The 19754-nt window shown below is 46.0% G+C and overlaps 1 protein-coding gene and 5 non-coding genes across 10 annotated transcripts in view; 3 read left to right on the top strand and 3 right to left on the bottom strand.

Moving 5' to 3' along the window:
- Nucleotides 1–210: 210 nt before the first annotated feature.
- Nucleotides 211–19754, bottom strand: part of bbs9 (Bardet-Biedl syndrome 9) — a 44146-nt gene continuing 24602 nt past the window's right edge. For all 5 annotated transcript variants that reach the window (XM_049729955.2, XM_049729956.2, XM_068651890.1 and 2 more), the window contains 4 exons: nucleotides 19036–19218; nucleotides 17914–18163; nucleotides 14373–14477; nucleotides 211–862 (listed from right to left, as the gene is read on the bottom strand). In XM_049729955.2, the coding sequence (XP_049585912.1) occupies nucleotides 600–862; nucleotides 14373–14477; nucleotides 17914–18163; nucleotides 19036–19218 (801 nt within the window). In that variant the 3' untranslated portion in view covers nucleotides 211–599. The remainder of the gene's footprint in view (nucleotides 863–14372; nucleotides 14478–17913; nucleotides 18164–19035; nucleotides 19219–19754) is intronic.
- On the top strand, nucleotides 2555–2627 carry trnak-cuu (transfer RNA lysine (anticodon CUU)). The gene has a single exon. It is a non-coding gene; the product is annotated as a tRNA-Lys (tRNA).
- trnak-cuu (transfer RNA lysine (anticodon CUU)) lies at nucleotides 2943–3015 on the bottom strand. The gene has a single exon. It is a non-coding gene; the product is annotated as a tRNA-Lys (tRNA).
- Nucleotides 3322–3394, bottom strand: trnak-cuu (transfer RNA lysine (anticodon CUU)). The gene has a single exon. It is a non-coding gene; the product is annotated as a tRNA-Lys (tRNA).
- Nucleotides 3805–3877, top strand: trnak-cuu (transfer RNA lysine (anticodon CUU)). The gene has a single exon. It is a non-coding gene; the product is annotated as a tRNA-Lys (tRNA).
- Nucleotides 5945–6017, top strand: trnak-cuu (transfer RNA lysine (anticodon CUU)). Its single transcript has one exon. It is a non-coding gene; the product is annotated as a tRNA-Lys (tRNA).

Raw genomic sequence — 19754 nt, 5'->3', positions numbered from 1 at the left:
GGTTAAAGCCTCCTGCAGCCGACAGGTCTGGCCCTCAAAGACCCTGTGTGTGTGTCTGTGTGTTGGGGGGGCGGGGGTCCAGCTGTCTCAACCACCCGAAGAGCCTGGACTTAGACTTGCATCTCCAACACAAGGAGATAACATTTAGCGCAGGATGAATTCAATAAAAGAACAAAAAAAAATGAGCAGTAAAAAAAAGAAGACTCAAAAGTGTCTCAATTGACTTTTATTGTGTTTTCTATTTAATGACATTTTCTTTTCTATCTACAAGGACGTAAAAAAAAAACATTGCCTATGTTACAAAGAGCTTCAGAGCCCTGCCACGCCTTCTTATTTTTGGCTTTCATTGACTTGTTTCTCCCCTGTGCGTCGGCGCTAACAACATTAATGCTAACATGCTAGCTGACCATGTTGCCATAGGTACCAGTTTTTACCCTGAGCTCACATTATTCAAATCAAGTGTTTCCTGGTGGAAGGTCGACACTTTTTGGTCGATATAAAATCTAAGATACAAATGCTAACGATGATATTGTTTATCTCAGGTGTGAGTCCTTCGTCAATTCTGGTTAGGAAAGAGGTTCAGGGTTCAAACCTCCTCCTCAGGCCTCTCCAGCTTCAGGGTCCTTTTTCTTCTCTTTGACTTTGCTCGCAGATGTCTTTTTGGATACTTTTTTGTCTCCTGTCTCTTTGCCCGCCTCTTTCCTCTCCTTGGAAGACGACTCCTTCTTGACCTCCTTGCTTGACTCCTTCCTGTTCTCCTTCTTCTCCTTGGAGGACTCTTTCTTCTTCACCTCGTCCGCCGCCACCGGCTCTTCTCTGACGGCGCCCTCTGATGGCTCGCTGGAGACTTTCTTGTCTTTATCTGAATGACAAAAGAGGAGATTATCAGGAGGGGACACTTGTCCCCATTTAGATTGAAAACTAAACTGGGTCAAAGATGGAACCTTGAGGGACTCCATACTGGAAAAGACGATTAACATGGGCATTTTATTGTATTTTTTTTCAGTCGGAGCGAAAGCAGTTTAACGCTTTACCAGAAATGTCGGCACACTTTATTTGCATCCATTATGTGGCCACACCAGCTCGTTTATGATGTGACCTCAGACGGGCGCTGGGAATGCTAACGAGCCCTTTGTCGCGCCTCAGACGAGCCGTCGCAGTGCCTCTCAGATGGGATTAGCTCTGACTTTTGTTGTCACACACACACTCACACACACACACACACACACACACACACACACACTCTCTTTAGCATGCGGACAAATTGAGCGACAACAGCACCTGTTGCATTACAAAGCACCGCCACTTAACTGGAGGAACCCCAGCCAGCCCGCTCTCCACCCTCCGTCCAAGACACATGTTCACACACTCACTCACTAACACACACACATACGCTACACACACTAGCGGCAGCTTGGATTGGCTGCGGGATGAGATGATAAGAGGATAGTTGTCTGCCTACAATGAGACGCTCTTCTTATCTCCATGAGAACATTTACAGACCACAGACTGATGTCTCCCTCACGGTGTGTGCATGATTTTGATTTTCTTTCCCTAATATTGCGACTTAATGTGCGATCATTTCTTTTCAATGTTCTCTTTCCATATTTTTATGCAAACACAAGCAAAACATTTTTTATCTAAATAACAATAACATCAGATTTTTTACAGACAATGTCGTGGATGCTCGCTGCGGGCGGTGTGTGCAGCCGCCTGTATTTTGACGACGGCTGCGTGCAGTTGAATGCGGCGCTGCTAACAGGCCTGAGCGAGCGGAACATGCGGGCCTTGAACGCACCACAGATAATCCGCAGATCCCCCATCTCGTACGCACCGCGACTATTGTTGCCGTGTTTTGTTTTTTGTCGGGAACAAAAAATAATGGCGGTGACAATGAAGCCGGAGCGTTTTAGCTTAGCACACAAATTCTGTCATGTCGCGTACATTCGGAAGATATAATTATGATATCATAAGCAGCTGACATGGAGGACAAGAAGACCTCAGTGTTAGGGAAAATGAAACACCTCGGCCGCTCGTTATAATAACCGTATTCCCGAGATGCCGCCCGGCGACTGGAACGACGCTAGGCTGGGTTTCCCGACGCCGACTCAGCGCCTCGGTGTCGCAAAGGAGAGGAAAAAAAGTGTTTAGTCTACAGACGTGCGCTTTGTCGCTTGCTGCCATCTTGTTTTACAACGTCAATGTTTGTGGACGCTCCCCCGGAGAAAAACTTTGCAGTTGACGGACGGCCGCGCAGGTGCTCCCAACGTTTTCATAGCTGGTATTTCCACGTCTCTCCTTCGCTGCAAACGAGCTCAAAGATGGAATTCTTGGCCAATGTCATGACGCCGCCAAAATGAAAAGACTTTGTGGGTCATTTAGGTTTAAATGTTGGGAAAGCTACAAAATGGCCGGTCTCACAATCACTCAAGATCTATTTCGGGACTCTTTCTGTAGCAGATTTCTCAAGTGTGACATTTATACCTTGTGGACTCAAAATCCATCACAGCATATGAAGCAGAAGGACTTGATGGACATCCACATCTGTTAGCAAGCCCGGCTAGCTCAGTCGGTAGAGCATGAGACTCTTAATCTCAGGGTCGTGGGTTCGAGCCCCACGTTGGGCGAGATATGTTTTGAACGGAAAAATCACAAGATGTGAGTGAAACTGAAGAGCACGGCTTCAAGGCTTGCTGGCCAGCGAGCCGGCTGGGTGTGGTTTCGTGGGCAAATTCATTCCCGCGGTCTTGAGGGATATTTTTTCTCTGGACAGAAACGCCCTGCTAACACCCCAACATGAAGATGGTGGTCTGCTCAAAATGAGTTTTTTTGTGACTATGAAATTGGACTAAGTCTGCTAGTATAACACATAATCAACTTTCTGATTATGTAAGTATATTTGGATATCGGGTTAATATCTTAACGTCCAGCCAAAAGCTAAGCGCCCAACGTGGGGCTCGAACCCACGACCCTGAGATTAAGAGTCTCATGCTCTACCGACTGAGCTAGCCGGGCTTGTACGAAATCAGAGTGAATGGCGACAGACATTTATACTCTTGTCGTCTTGATTCAAAGCGTAAACACAAAACAAAGTCTCCACTGTTTAACTATTAAGATTCTTTGCACACACTGCGTTTCTTGACTCCACTTAACAACGTCACTGTTGCCATGGACACCGGGAAGACACACACAAAGCTCAAAATATATCAAGCTGTTGGAAATAAGGAAAAACGGGATAATGACGCCGCTTGAGGAGAACATCCACATCCGGCAAGCAGGTTCTGATTTGACACGAACAATCAATCATTAAGAAAAGAGGAGCGCCCAACGTGGGGCTCGAACCCACGACCCTGAGATTAAGAGTCTCATGCTCTACCGACTGAGCTAGCCGGGCTTGTGTGACTCCCTGTGAGTTACTGTTCCTGCGACACACGAGCATTTAAAACAAGCGCTATTGTTAGTTTAGTCGTTTATCTGAGCACTCCCGAAGCCTGGCAGCGATTCGGCCATAAATCAAATGCATATGTACACACACACACACACACACACACACACACACACACACACACACACACACACACACACACACACGTATCCAAGCATGCATTCACCTGCAAAATGACACCAAAGTATGCATGTAAATAAATGAGAGCAAACAGTCGCAGGAAGTTGTCCAAAAGAATTGTGACACTGTTTATCTGGCAAAGCCATGAGTGTGTATTTAAACAATTTGTGGAATCAAACACCGGCCGGCCCTACTCACGATTCAGTCTCACTGTCCAAAGGTTGCCGGGTGGTCAACAAGCCCGGCTAGCTCAGTCGGTAGAGCATGAGACTCTTAATCTCAGGGTCGTGGGTTCGAGCCCCACGTTGGGCGATTGTGTTTTAGGATGTCGCTCAAAGAACAGGCCACATTGACCTTACAATAAAAACAACAGCTATGCTTGTGCTTAATAAAAAAATGTACAATTGACTCAAGCTTTACAATTACCAATTGAACACACAATTTTTTTTTCTTCTTCACTGCCATGCTTGTTCTCACGGACACGTTCTTCACCGACACGGTCCGATTGGGGCGAGTCGCCGAGGCAGACAGACACAAACACGGAAGCGCAGAGGGGGGTCCGAGACGGAGAGGTCTCCAGGTACAGGAGTTGGTCATGGGAGAGCAACTGTACTTAAATATGTGTGCGAGCTACAGCTCAATGCCTTCTTTTATCATGTCTCATTGGCGGGTTGTCCAAGCAGCGTCATTTGGCTAATGTGGAAAATGAGAAATGGACTTGGGAAGTTGGTAATGATCATCAGGAAAGTCTGCCGCCGTGATTAGAGGCCCAGAGAGTTTGCTTCAGTGATATATGGAAGGGAAGGGGAGGGGGGGAGGACGCTCAGACGGTGGGAGGAAGCGCGTACATTCCGAGCTAATCCTGCTAGCACGTTAGCGATACGAGAACATGTCAGCGGCGTTGACACTTTGACGCTTATTTATGAGGAGCTGCTTTAAGCTTGTTTGCCGCCCGTGTGAAAGGATGCGAGCGCTTAGCGGGCGCACGTGTGGCCCGAAGAATACGCCGCGTATTCTTTCAAAGAAAAATCCGATGAAATGTGTGTGTGTGTTTGCTCACAGGGAACAAAGACAGCAGTGTGTCCCGCAGAGAGCGAGAGTGGGCGAGACACATCCATAGTATATGACTTATTTATCTAACTTAGAACTGTTTTATCCCACGTGCCATAAATCTAACAAGACTCTCCGCCCCGGCGCGCACGCACGTACGTCGGCGCGCGCACACATCTGTAAGATGTTAGCTATTGTGTTTAAAACACCGGCGTTAGGAATTTTTCCTACGGCTTACAATAAATCGTTAAAAGTTGCATATGATATCGGATTACCAGCGTCTTGTAAAGGATATATATCATGTATTTCTTTTTTATGTGCTGCTGTCATCACGATTTTCTGCAATAATGTCGTAAATTACGCTGCCCTCAACTTGTCCGATATTACGATTCATCAAGTCTAAATTTAAAATGACACACCTTTGGTGTAGTACCGCGTCATGCCACAAAATGGGGGGGGGGCAGTACTGAGCAGTGAGAAGAGGCACACAAAGGTTATGCTATGGTTATGTTATGCTAGCATTAAGCGAGAGGAATTTCCCGAGATGTAATCACATGGTCGGGTTGAACTTTTGAGGGAGTTGAATTTTTCTTTAAGTGTCAGTTTCAAGTGAGAGTGGCAACCCCTATAAACAGCTTGAAGCAAGCACACTTGACCTCTTATTTGGAGAAGTGGATTTTCTCTGGTCCGGGACGACTATAAACTCGCCGGCCAAACGCTTCACGTTGTTGTAATAACATCGTGTGTCTTTTCAAAACACATCGGTGAGCGGATTGTCAGAATGGAAATGCTATTTGCTCAGAAACGAAGCGCATCTGTATGTGCGTATCGCCGAGTTTGCCAGCGTCCACTTGGAGGTGTTTGCTAAAGCAAAAAAAAAAAAAAAAAAAGCAGCTGCTCAAACACACTCGTAGGAGGTGGATTTGTGCTTCATTTCTCTCCGGGCTCTTTCGTTCTTTCTTTCTTTCCCGCGGCAGCGTTCACACGCCTTGGCGAAGACGAGCGCCGAGCGTGCGCGTGTTTTCTCACTCGTTCAGACAGATTGCTTCCTGTTCTGCTCGCTGTTCCACTTGCTTCCTTCCTTCCTTCCTTCCTTCAAGCCGGCCAGAATCATCCCTCTGTTTGCCTTGGACGCTCCGAACCCGGCCTACGCTAGCTAGGTTTACTACAGCGAGCGTGTTACGCAATCATTAGCGGCGTTTATTATAAGGACGACTAACAAAGATACATTTTAAGTGGCTCGTCAAGCTTGCAGGATACTTTCCAGGCCCACCCAAGTGAACTATAAAGCTGGGGTCATGTGACAAAAATATTGGACTGCTAACATGAGCCCGGCTAGCTCAGTCGGTAGAGCATGAGACTCTTAATCTCAGGGTCGTGGGTTCGAGCCCCACGTTGGGCGTAACATTTTTAAATGAAGCGAAGCATTTGGATGAATCTGGAAAAAAATAGCACAGAACTAAAATATCTTATTTTGTCCTCCTCATTAATTGCAATATTAAAGTCCATAACAACAGATTTCACCAATCGCCCCCCCCCCCACACACACATCTGCACTGGCAAGCACTTGTCATGATGACATCACCGCCTAACACGCTGTCTTATCAGCTGTCTTCTCACCTCGCCGCCACATTCATCTCTGGCTTTTACAGCCCTCGGCGGGCGCTCCCTCACGCCGGTGTGTGCGTGATTATTTATTGAGGGACGGAGAGAAGCGACGTAAAGGCCAGATGACCTCAGCTGGAGTCTGTTTCACGTTCGCACCGTGCTTTGGCTCCGGTTCGCTCGTCTCCACCTGACTTCCAAATCGACTTGATGAGTTGGAGCCTTTGCCAAGATCGTGGAGATGTGTGTGTGATGACCAGGGGAAGGGAATCGTACAGGTGCTGGCCAAAAAAATAAAAATAATGAGGCCGACTGATGACAGCTTTATGTGGTGGACAGTAAAGGTTAGCTGTTTTTGGTTGCCATGGAGACGGCGGAACGAGAGGGGGTAGAGATGCTACAATTAAAGTCAAATATAGACAAGGAGAGGGAAGTCGGTTCCCGTAAAGTTACCATTTTGTCGTTACGTTACTCCCCCCCCCCCCCTTTCCCATTGGATGTTTCTGACGACAATTTTGTCTGATTATCCTCGGGAGTGAAATTTTGGAAGTATTTTTCCACGGACCAAATCATGGAGTGGCGCGGTGGAACCCGGACTGACGTCGTTTAGGACTTAATGACGGCTAAGTGTGGTACTTTCAGAGCGGCGTCGGCGGGTACAAGTCGTTACCACTTCTAGAGAAAACACCGCAACACACACACGAGCATATAAGGCCGCTTATGAACCCAAGCGGCTCATTGCAGAATGTTTTTCACGGCTGATGTGCTTCCAAAGCGACGAGGCGCCGCTATCTGATTGGACGTTTGCCGGGAAGTAATTGTTTTGTTGGCAACCCTGGCTTTTTTGTTTTTTGTTTTGTTAAAATAAGAATGTTATTCAGGCACAGGTGTGGAGTTCATATTATTTTTAGTAGTAGACGTTAAAGACGAGTCATGATGAGATTGTTCTGTCCTTATTCTGGTGTGTGTGTATGTGTGTGTGTGTGCAGCCATGTTCTCATAGGCAGGTCATGTCTGGGTCAATCTCTCTGGCTCCAGCACTTCCCTGCTTTAACCCCTTCGTATCCCCAAGCTCACACACTCACACACTCGCCGGCACAATGAAAGCAATGTTGCATGTGTGTGCTGTGATGAGTACAAGTAGTGTATTCCAGCTGTAAAATGAGAGTCGGTGGCTCTAAAAATAAATTGACCGGGAATTGGGGGCCTAGGGGGTGTAAGGGGTGCAAAACACGGTCATTCTATTTATTTATGAGTTTATTTTTGAGTAATAAGTAAGCAGAATTGGCAAGCAAAAAATTCAGATTTTTAAAAAAATTCCTTTTAGAGTAATAAGTGAGCAGAATCGAAAAAAAAATCTAATAAAAAAATCAATTTTTAAATTCCTTTCCCTAATGTATTTATTTTAGAGTAATAAGTAAGCAGAATCGGCAAAAAATTCTAATAAAAAAATCAATTTTTAAATTCCTTTCCCTAATCTATTTATTTTAGAGTAATAAGTGAGCAGAATCGAAAAAAAAAATCAAATAAAAAAATCAATTTTTAAATTCCTTTCCCTAATCTATTTATTTTAGAGTAATAAGTAAGCAGAATCGGCAAAAAAAATCAAATAAAAAAATCTAGTCAGTCATTTCAAGCCAGTGCTAAAAAATAAAAGCCTCTTTTTCCACCAGTCCAAACGACTCCATTTTTCTTCCTTTTCAAGACACTCCCTCAAGCAGTTCATTTAAGCTCACCAGCACGTCAGGTTGTGCGCTTCCCAAAATCAAACACACACTTCCACACACTCTCCTGAGCCATCACAACAAAGTGAGAGAGAGTGCGGTGCGCACGCCGGCACATCCCTGCAGACATTCCGGTGGTTTGCGGTATGATTGATGGAGTCGGCACTACTGGTCCCACTGGGATGTTCCCACTTAATTGCTGTCTGTCCACACACACACACACCGAGCATACTGGTCTTTCAAGTGAGCATCGCGTCATGACTGTCTGCCGCGAGGGATGCGCGCTCGTGTTCATTCAAAGGCACTTTTCAAATATTTTCAAAGTAAATATATTGAGTCTTCTTCACACAACTACTTAGATCCCAAAGAAGCGAGAGTTAAGTACTTTCCCAAACTATGGCCGTCGTGTGTGTGGTTAAATGACAAAGCGGCGGCGGCAGCGTTACGGGGTTGTAAAAATACACAAAATGCCGGAATGTGGAGTCGGCGGAGCCATTTGACAAAGAACCGCACAGGCGGCGTAATTATAGCTAGCCTATCTAAACCGGCTCGTTGGAAGAGAATCCGTCTGCACTGCTTCCACTGCAACGTGAAAGTTGTCGAGAAACATTTTGGCTTTGGGAATGCGGACTTTCTAAATAAGCATTTCCTGGCTAGTTATTTTGGATGGCTAACTGCTGATGTTATTTTATGTACAGTCAAGCTATCTGTCCGTTGATGCTAGCATGCTATGAATGCTAGCGACGCGAAAAGTTTCAAATAGCTCGAAAATACAAAAGTTTGTTATTGACTCTTGTGAACACGCTGCTATTATTCTTAGTTTGTGTGTGTGTTTGTGCAGATGCGCTGAAGTGCGCACACATTAGCCTGACACTATCAGTGTAACTTCCTGTGGGCGTGGCCTAAAGTTTTGTCTGCGTTAAACCAACTTCCTGCACTAATGGCAAGCACAGCACTGTGTGTGCGTGTGTGGGTGACTGGGGGAAAAAAAAAAAGATTGTGTGCATTTTTGCACGTGTGCGGCGTGTGCGGTTGTGTTGTGAACGTAAGCACATGCAAATGAGGGCGGGCAAGTGTGTATTTGCACATTCTTGCGCTGACCGGCTCGCCGTGCGCGGCCGCCACAACGTGACCCATCTCGCTTCTCTGACACGCACACACAATTGTGTGTTTTTCAAGCGTGTAATCGCGCCCCGGAGATAGCGTTGCTTCCCAAAACACGGAGGCAAACAGACAATTTGCCGGGCTGCAAGTCGTTAGCTTGCTAGGAGAACTAGCGTTAGCATGAGCACAGATGGCCGCTTGATGGCGGGGGGCCTTCTGGCAGGCCGCTGCTAACCACGCGGCAGTGGCAGCGGCGTCTGCGGTGGTCGCGTGGGTGTTTGTGGACGGAAGCGGCGATGCGCCTCGGCCGGGGCGAGCGCGTCTGTCTGGAACTGATCGAGTCTCATTAGTCGCTGGAAATAATTAAAGCTGCAACCTGTGGCCCCCGTTTACTTTGGCATCGTTGTGTTGTGTGTGTGTGTGTTGTCAGCTCAATGTGAAGTGTGTGCATGGATCAGATCATTAATGTGTGTGTGTTTGCCTACGACCATTTGCGGAATAAATGCAGAGTATCCTGTCCAGGACCACGAGTTCATTAGATGAGTGTTTCAGGTGTGTATCCTCAAAATGTGTGTGTGTGACTGTTTGATTTCCAGGGTCCAATATTTGCCATGGAGCAGAGCCTGGTCCCTAATGAAGGGAACTAATCTTGTCGTCTGTGATCACACACCCACGCACAAACACACACATTAAGTCACATTCAGTGACACACACACACATTAATTTTTTTTGTTTTAAGAGTATCAATACAAAGTATCGGTCTTAACCGGCATTATTTTTCTGTATCAAATACTTGCGAAGGCTGCAGATATCAGCCACCGATACTTAAGGTAAAATAAATCTGACATGGAGTTAGTCCTCCTTTGCAGTAGATGGCGCTATGCTGCGGCAATTTGATACATTATCTGCATTATAAAGAAATATTTTGGTTGCAATTCTTTTGTCATTGTGTTCAAAGAAATCTTAAATATCAAAAGATGTATCGGTACTTGGTATCGTGATACTCGTACTGTGCTGTTGGAAAAAAAAAAAAAAGTTTTTACTTCACCTTTGTTTATCCAAAGTTTTTTTGCTATACTCAACCGGATAATAGGAAATAATAAGCAAACAAGACATCGCCCTTACGACAAACACACACATCGTACGTAACCTGAGGCTAGCTTCCAGACACCATTGTCTCAATCGAAAATAGAAACGGGCACAATATCGCTTTTCATTTTTCTGATAGCCGTCTTGCCACGAAAGGCAACTTTGCAATATTTTTGGTAAGATTACTTTCTGGCAATGTCGCTAACACCAGTTAGCTTCAGACGATGTCGCCAACAGCAGTTAGCAACACATTAACACACTTTTTTCACACAGAGGCGCACTTAATCACTTAAACACACACACAGGATGGGTGCGGGGCAACGTCTTGACGTCTGCGGTCGCTCTTTGTTCTTTGTCTTGAGCCAGCGCCAAGGCTGTGAGCAAAACTGACACTGAAGGAAGCGCTCAAATTCACGCTCTATAAAAAGAACTTGCGGCCATCGGGTTAGCTCAGTTCAAACTCTTAAGCGGCCTCACCGCATTTTCCCTTTTAAATGGATATCGAGGATATGAAATAAATGCCCGAGTGGCTTTACGTAAAGCCACGTTGGCTAAAAAGACCTTCCGGAATAATCCGCCGCTACACAGAAGCGTTTCTGCGTCCGCCGTCATACCGCGTATGTTTCCCGTCATACGATTTGACATGTTTGATAACACGACGAAAGGATGAAACACGTCCGAGTTCACGTGCGGAGTGAGGACAGAACATGTCTGCCGCATGTTATGTTACATAATACGCCATGTAACACGATCCATAAACAAACGCGCGGCCTGTGGTGCCCCTTTTTTGTTTGTTTTTCAAAGGCGAAGCCGCAAAACATTGTTTTTATGATCGTGTTGATTTTACGCGGCGAGCGCTCTTCATTTTTCAAGCGTATAAAAATATATGTTAGCTTGGTATATGTCTTTAAAGTCACAGTGAATCATGGTTGTTTACATAGCGAGGGAAAATGCACATTTGTCAGGCCGGGCGGAGGAGGAACACAGTAAGTTTTTATAGTTAGTGACAGCTGACGAATAACCCCCAACTTGAACTTTGAACTCGGGCTCTGCCTTGTGTACCCCCCAGCTAATTGACACGTCTCCTTTGATAAACTTTACACGGCGGCCGGGCGGCGAGCACTTTTATGAATGCATCCGTTCACGAAATGAATGTTTTGATAATGGAGCAGATATTTGGGCGAAAAAGTCAATTTGTTGCACGTTTTTTGTCGTTTTAAGGATCAAACGGGAGTGACGAAATTATAAGTAATAACGTAAATGTGTGGCTGGGTGGGTGCGCCGTGGAGAAAGAAAGAAGAAGGAAGAAAAAAAAAAAGCACAAGCTGTCTGAGGGACTTGTGGAGATAAGTTTTGGGGGTTTGAGAAATGTCCACACAAAGGGGGCTTTATTCCAAAGGCTGCTCGGAGAGCTTACTTATATCCAACACGTGTATAAATATATTCGTATAGCAAACCACAGTTACATATGAAAGTTTATTGGGAGTTCTGAAAAAAAATAAAATTGGAGTGATTCTTAAAAAAAAAAAAAAAAAGGCTAAGGAAGGGTGACTTTCAATTCAATCAAAAATATATAAATAAAAAATAAATAAATGAGATAAATAAAATAAAAAAAAAACTGCCAAAGTAATCTAATGAGCGGTAATTTAGCGTAACCGCTAAATATTAGCTTAGCGGCAAAACTTTGTGATGTAAAAAGCAGCAGCAGCAGAGTCAAGTTAAACTTCCTCCACTCTGGAAGTTTGGCTTCCTCCGCCAGGCATCCCAGAGGAAGACCATTCATTCCTGACGGCCGTTCCCCGAGGAGTGACAACCTGAACGCGAGTCTTTCACACGTGTAACGTGTTGTACGCTACGTGAGCAAAGCGTGACGGCCCTCGCCGAAAGGATGTATGCTTTGTCCGTGGTGCTCATCAAAATAATAACGCTCGCCGTTTCGTTTCTTTCCCATGACCTAGCGGTTCCATATTTTTCGATGTTTTCCAATGATTGGCTGCCAACCAAGACGCATTAAAAACCACGCTACACTTTGTGTCAAATGTGATTGGATTACGGTGTTTATCCGGCATCAAAGTCAGATTACGAAGCCGCGCTAGCAAAGGTTGCTGAAGGTCAGCGACGGGAGCTCGCGGCTGTCGCGGGGGCTTACAAGCACATTCAACTTTCCACTGGTGACAATGATAAGAAATATGTGGAACATGTTTACATAATAGCCGGCAGCATTTGATGTGAGCCCAAAATAGCCAATCAGATAATGCGGCGGCAGCGACATTAGCGACGACGCTATGCTCGCGTTAAAGCCCGGCGGCGGGCGCGCGTTGACGGACCTTTGCTTCACGTGGTGTGGCTATTTGTTAAAGTTTTACTTAAAAGTAGGATGTGCTGTTGATTAGCTTCAATTCATTTTTTGTTTACTGTGATGAGGTCATGACCTCCAATGGTAGCGTTTAACAACCGGGCTACTATTACACACGCTCGTATTTAAACACACACACACACGGGGCTGTTTCGGACTAATCCTGCTTTCAATCTTCTTTTATATGCAAGCGTTCGGGCTAACGACGTCACCGAGGGAATTAAAAAAAAAAAAAAACTTGCGGGATAATGTGAAACAAGGACGCTAAGCCGGAAACAACAATCTATAGGAGCCTCCCAAAACTCCATTTTTGTATTATGTTGCCGAGTACATAAGAAAATGAACGCTATAATTGTTCTTTCTGTTATTCTTCACAAAAGATAAATAATATATGCTTGTGAGAAATGTTTTATTGTGTGTCTACATGTGTTGCTCCACCGCTTAAAAGTTTCGAGGACCACAACGCTGTGGCTATTTGTTAGCCCGTCTTCGGCTTTGTTTATTAGCATTAAGCTAGTCGGACTTATCTAAAGAAAGGCTATGCGCTAAATGTATTTACTTGCATTGCATCACGTTACCGCTCCATTTGTCCACCGAGGAGACGGGACGTCGAGGGCGTTTTGGGTTTGCGGGGTTCAGGACACCCACGAGGAAGGCGAGAGTGAGCGGCATACGTGAGTGCAGTTATTTTGAGAAGGACGCGCTGGACATGTTTGAGTTGGGACGCATGTTCCAGAAAGCCAGCTGTAATTTAGTCAACGCACCAATTTGAAGGCCACGGAACCCCCCCGAAGAGGCAAAAATACTAACTGCTGCGGCGCTCCAACACGCATCTAAGGCTAAAAACATAGAATTTAAAAAGTTCACCCCTCACCAGATTACCAGAGTCCAACCCTCTACTCCACGGCAACGTTTACTGCTGACTTGCGGAAAGTGTCCGATTCCTGCTTTCAAATAATTACAAGTTACAAGTTCATGTCGTGTAAATAAAAGAGGATTCGCACGTACATTCACAGACGCAAACAAATTAGTCTTGGAGGCAGACATGCTAAATATCAGGACAGACGCTATGCCTTTTAGCTATTTATATTATTAAACACACACTTGGCAATGTTCCCGTTAAGCGTGGTGACCTTGGTCGAACTCCGCCAACAGCTTTGACGCAGCTAATGGACGAGCGCTACCGTCATGCTAACACTCTCGGCTAATTGCTAATGATGCCTGCTAATGGGTACCATCCTGCGCGGCGAATAAACACTAGCCAAGCCTTGGAAGCTAACAGCGGGTGTTTGTGGCTAACGTGAATGCGCGGCTGTGTTTGAGGATGAGGCCGCGTGATCTTAGCAATTAACGGATGCAAAAAATAGCCACGCGGTTAGCAATTGACGGACGCTACAAATACGCACGCTGTTAGCAATTAGCAAATAAATAAAACAGTGGCTGTATTGTCAGAGTTCAAGTCGAGTTAATGCATGTTCGCCGGCTCATTGTGTGTGTGTGTAGCGTCTCTAATTCCAGGTGGGCTGCAGAATCAGTCACATCAGAGTGTGGGTGGGGGTCTCGGATCTGACGTCCTGCCTAGCAGACACCTTTTGATGCCTTTCAAGTCCATCAAAAGTCACTTCCTGTCCTGGAGCCACACATACCGCCGCCGCACATGAAGAAGACGCAAGAGCCTCAGGCCGTGTCTGCTTAATATGTTGGCGAGGAGGTGGCGGGGTCGGGCGGGGTCTTGGAAACGAGTCGGTTTGACACAAAGGAACCCGTTTTTTCAAGCTATCTTTTTTTTGTGTTTTTACATTCCGACAATTGTCAATGCAGTACCACAACGTGCCACAAAATGTTTGGCAGCACTGAGTGATGTGAATTCACGACCTACCTTTCTTGATTTTCTTGGAAGGTTGTTTCTTCTTGATAAACTTGGTGGCGTCCTGAGGCTCCTCCGTCTCGTCTCCCGCCAGCTCCGCGATGGGCTCCACGCAGCCTAAACGACACACGTTAGCATTAGCACGCTAATTCTTTTCAGACGAAACGAAGCGTGAATAATGTTTTATGCGCAACGCATCTCTGCTCATGGAGCGACTCTCGGCCAATCAAATTGCATGATTGTGCAGAAATGAAAACAGTCAGAAAAATAAATAAACAGAAGCTTGAGATTTTATGATGTCAGATGATTGATCATGGAGGAAGAAAAAGAAGCGGCATTGAATAACATGCATGTGTGTGTGTGTGTGTGTGTGTGTGTGTGTGCATTTGGGTAAATCCCCACTGGAGTCCCGGGATCAATGAAGGATTTAAGGAGCTCCTGAGGTGGATGAATTGGACGCCTTGTCTTCCGTCCATCCCTCCTCCCTGTCTCCTCCTCTTCATCATCGTCCTCCTCACCCCCTCCCCTCCCTGTCTCGTTCCTGATGTTTCCCCTGCTCCTCTCCCTCGCTCCTCCTTGCTTTCTCTCCATCCTTCTCCTCCTCATTGCAACTCCCCGCATCCCTCCATCCTCCTCTCTTTCTCCTCCTTCCATTCCTGGCTCACTCCTCATTTCCTCTCATCGCTGAGGATCATTCCCAGTTTCACGCTGCTTTCCCTTAACATCCACGGCACACATGTTGCCTTTGTGTGTCCCCTCTGTGTGTGTGTGTGTGTGTGTGTGTGTGTGTGTGTCTGCTATCATGTCGACCTTAAGTTGTCTGAGAATGTTTCCCCGCCCTCTTTGTGTGTGTATGTGTGTGTGTGTGTGTGAAGATTAGCCTAAACCCTCTCTAATATTTATCCTGGCCTTTCTAAAGCCACTCTTGTTCAGTTTGGTGAGAGCGCAGCATGTGGCTTCTCACACACACACACACACACACACACACACACACACACACACACACACACAGTTGTTTGAAATGGGATATGCTTCGCTCTTAATTGGGCAGGTGTTTTTCTAAGGCCAGAGACTTTTGACATTTTTCCCCCCCCCTCAACGCTGTCTAACAATTTTGGTGGGAAAGTGTGTGTGTGTGTGTGTCTTATAATAACATCAGGTAAGAAAAGAGAACTCAGTGAAATGTTACAATTAGAAAGAATAAAAATGTGAGTTCGAAAAACTTAAAAAATCCATGATGTGTTGAAAATCAAGCGTGGGTGGACCGGCTGAAGCTAAAACATCCTTCACGGAACGCTTGGGTCGGGAGATTTTTTTTTTTTTTTGCATTTCCGCTGTCCAAAAAGACAGACAATGCGGGTTGCGCTTGATTTCCCATGAAAAATGCGAGAAATAAAAATAAAAGACGAGGTTTGGGCGCGTCGACGACAGCTGGAAGAACACTTCGCTTTTGACGGTTTGGATTTGTCGTCCCGACGACACTTTCTTTTTTGCGGAGCGAGCACGTCGGCCGTCCGGCCGGCTCCCAAAATACTCCCGGCGTGTGTTTTGCTTCTCATCAGCACATTCCTGCTTTATTCCGGGAGGCTGCGGCCTCAACATGAGGGTGACACGGCTGTGCCGACAGCGCCAATTTGCCTGCGGCCTTCACGCTATTTACAGCGAGTACACAAACACACACATAGGAAGAAGACGCATTCCGAGCGAGCGAGAACTTCTCGCTAAATTACCGGCAGGGGGGAAAAAAATGAATCAATTATGTAATGCCCTCACATGTGGGCAAGGAGAGCTTTGAGATGGGTCTCGTCGCCTGGACGTATAATTTTCCTCATCTCCATCTCTCATTGGTTTCCGTTTGTTGTGGTCGTCGCTAAAAAGCACGGTGACGACTCGTCACCCTTTAAATAGGCCGGCGGACTGATTACAGTGCGCCGCTCCGAAGAATGCTTCGATAAAAGTGTCTGGCGTATAAGCCCCGCCCCCTTACGGAAACCACGCCCTCATCATCTTATGGACCCGAGAACCTCCCGAGAAACTTCATGTGCTCATCCCTAACCTCGCTATATGTTTTAATGTGTGTATGACGACATGGAGAATATTTGATATTTCCTGGAGGAGGCGGAGGCTCGTGTTAATTATTGATCGCCCGCCGTTTATTTTTAGAACTGGAGGGAGCTCCACTCTTCAATTTGTAAACGCCGCAGACGCACAACAAGGGCAGCTGCGCCGAGACCTAACACACACACACATGCACGCTCTATATTATCTATATGCACACACACACAAATATATAGTGCAACACACACACACGCACACAGCAAGCCCATCCTCTCCCCTCTCTTTAAGTCGAAAATAGACACAGGCCTCAAACCACAGCTAGCAGCGCAGCACTGCAAAAATAACTAACACACACACACACACATACGGTACAAGTAGTGCACGTGTGTTACTTTGATTAATAACCAAAAAGCGATTCTGGAAAAAAATAATAATTCGGAAAGCAAACTGAATCGAAGCCAAATCCGATTTTTCTTTAAAGAACGCCAATATGCAAATATTACAGCGTCTCATGTTCATTTTTAGTATTTTTGTTGTCCAATAAAAGCAAGTTAAACGTGTTCATAAAAGTAGCGCGGGGAGCTAATAAATGTTTTCAAACAAGAGTGTAAATTTTAAATTAGAGCGCTGTAAAAACGGCTTAACCTCAGAGACTGACGTGATGCTACCACAAGAAGGTTTCATTTATTTAATAAAAAGACATCGCTGGGAAACGCCCGCCCACACCCAAATGATCCTATAAAGTGTCCTTTTGCACAGTAAATCTCAAAATAAAAAATAGAATCGACCCTCTACAAAAGAAATAAACTCAAGTATAAATTGAAGCTACTTTCTGTTAGCCTGTGTTTCGATGTTAGCATTAGGCTAACAGACGATTGCTTGAACCTTTTGCTATTAAATAAAAAATGTTTGATTCCTTTTTGTGTTTTTTATGTTGGTTTTACAGTATCAAACCCTCTTGAAGCGAGCACACTTGTCTCCTATTTGGAGTCATGTTTTGGAGGAAAGAAAAAAAAGTTGGAGAAAGGTCGACTTAATGATACTGTTGATTTTATGTCGATTTTTTTATTGCTGTGTGTGTCCATCTCAGCTTGTGTTGAAGTGAGGAATGTTCTACCACCCAAAAGCTATCATTTACACTCACTTACACACAAACACCCACACCGAGTGGGGCTTTTTTTTTTTTTCCACCGTGTGTGTGTGTGTGTGCGAAGAGAGAGGGAGGGGGGGGTTAGCCGTGGGTATTGTTGCAAACATAAACAAGTGTGTACCTCTACGCCTGGGTGAAAAAAAGCAACATCTGAGACTGCAAATAAATCCCAGTTTACAGTGGCTGTTAGTGTGTTTGTGTGTGCGTAACAGTGTTTGTGCGTGTGTGAACGAGACCACTGGTGGCGGACCGGAGGCGACGACGAAAGATAAACACGAGTTAATGAACTGACTTGTGGTTCTAATCCGATAATTGAAGCTTTAAATCGGAAGTTTTTAGACTCACCTGGGGCCGCCAGGTTCTGGACTTGGGCGGGGACTTGGGCGTTGGCTTCGGAGGCCAGCGTGAGGCGCCCCCCTTTGGCCAGACGTTCGCACAGCAGCGTGATGTGCTTCTTGAGGCGGTCCGTGTCTCGGGGCAGGCCCAGCACCGGCCCCCCGGCTTGGGCCAGCGTGGTGGCCTGGTCTTTGGGACTACGGGACAGACACGTCCTCAGGAGGTGGGACACGGCCGCGTCGCAACTCTCCTCCCAGCCCTGAGGGGGAGACACTCAAAATCACGTTTGGCCGAAGAAGATAAACGTGAAACACGCCGGGTCAGATTGAAAGTGAAGATGTCTTAAATGTGATCCAGCTGAGCTACATAAAAAAAAGAAATTCCAGAAATGTTTGAAAAAAAAAAAAAAACACAGCTGCAAAGAGTTTTTTTCGTTCTCTGCTGCCATAAAGTTGATGAAGAGCAGAGGAGGGCCGCACTCAAACAACACACACAATTATGTAAACTTGCTTAAATGCGGACAAGTGTGTGTGTGGGGGGGCAATTAAATATCAGGCCGGCTAGACAAAATAGAAATATTTGATACTGTAAATAGTTTCAGAAGGATGAGATCCAGCTTGTTCTCACTCAGTGGCCTCCTCCAATGATTTTCCCAGACTGGACAGATCAGGACGTCACGTTGTCTGTCTGGAGCGTTTGTCTCAAAGTACCGCGCTGAACATTTTTGCTAGCGGAGAGCCAAGATTTTTTTTTTTTTTTTTAAATGAGATCCTTGTCTCGCTTGTTCTATTAATCCAATGACGGCATTCATCCTCCTCTAAAAGAACGCCGATAGCTCAAAAATGGACTTTAAGATCTTCTCCTTCACCACCTCCTTCTTTTGGACTTGTCATCGTGTGCTCTTCTTGACCCCGCTCTCAACTCGCTCTTCTTTTCTTCTTTTTCTTTCAACTCTAATGTTCTTCTCTCTCAGTCGGCGTGCGTGTGGTTGGTCATTAGAGGCATGATGACCTGTCATTAGGACTCATTAGGGGGCCTATCAGCATGGGGGCGGAGTCCAGAATGGAGGGGGCGGAGCAAACTGAGAGTTCGCTCACCTGTCCCACTGTGTGTGTGTGTGTGTGTGTGTACCAGTTGCGGCGTGTCGTGCAGCAGCGGCAGCATGGTGGCCTCCAAGATGTTGGTCTGCTCGGGTGTGAGGCCCTGCCCCAGTGACAGCAGCAGCACCAGGAGCTGCGTGGAGCTCCTCAGGCGCACAAAGGCCTCTTCCAGCTGACAGGCGTTCTCCTCCGCCGCCTCCGCCAGAGTCATCACCTGCGTGGCCACAAACATTTTGGAAAGTCAGCCTTAAGAGTTCTGGAAAAATTCGTAAATGTCACCCCTTTGTATTTTCCACTTCTGCTGTCCTATTACTTTTGTCCACATGGTATTTTCCCGCACGTCAACACCCACTGAGGTGAGAAGATCAGATGGAAACATCTCAAAGCAAAACAAGTCCAAGGATAAAGTCCAAGGATCAACATGAAAACACATCCCCGCCCCCTCCTTCCTCTCTTCTGAGGGACTCTGGTGGTCAGAGGCTGACGCAGGAGCCAGACTGTGGACAGCCACTTCCTCACCAGCCAGTCACGACGACGACAAGGTCGGAGTCTCAAATAGATCCATGAGAAGAGCGGGATGAGCCAACGTTCCGCGTGAGCGCTTCTCTGATCTCTTATCGAAAGGCGCCGCCTTCGTTTGGCTAAACATCCCGACGAGCACTTAAAACGTGTCGCGTCCTTGCGGTGACCTAGAAAAGCGGCAAACAGAAAAAAAAGCGAAGGCCGGCTTTGAGAGCACATTTTCAAGGT

This window comes from Syngnathus scovelli, chromosome 9, assembly GCF_024217435.2.
Source record: "Syngnathus scovelli strain Florida chromosome 9, RoL_Ssco_1.2, whole genome shotgun sequence".
Classification (NCBI taxonomy): domain Eukaryota; kingdom Metazoa; phylum Chordata; class Actinopteri; order Syngnathiformes; family Syngnathidae; genus Syngnathus; species Syngnathus scovelli.
Note: the sequence above shows the minus strand (reverse complement) of the source record. Positions and strands in the feature narration are given on the sequence as shown.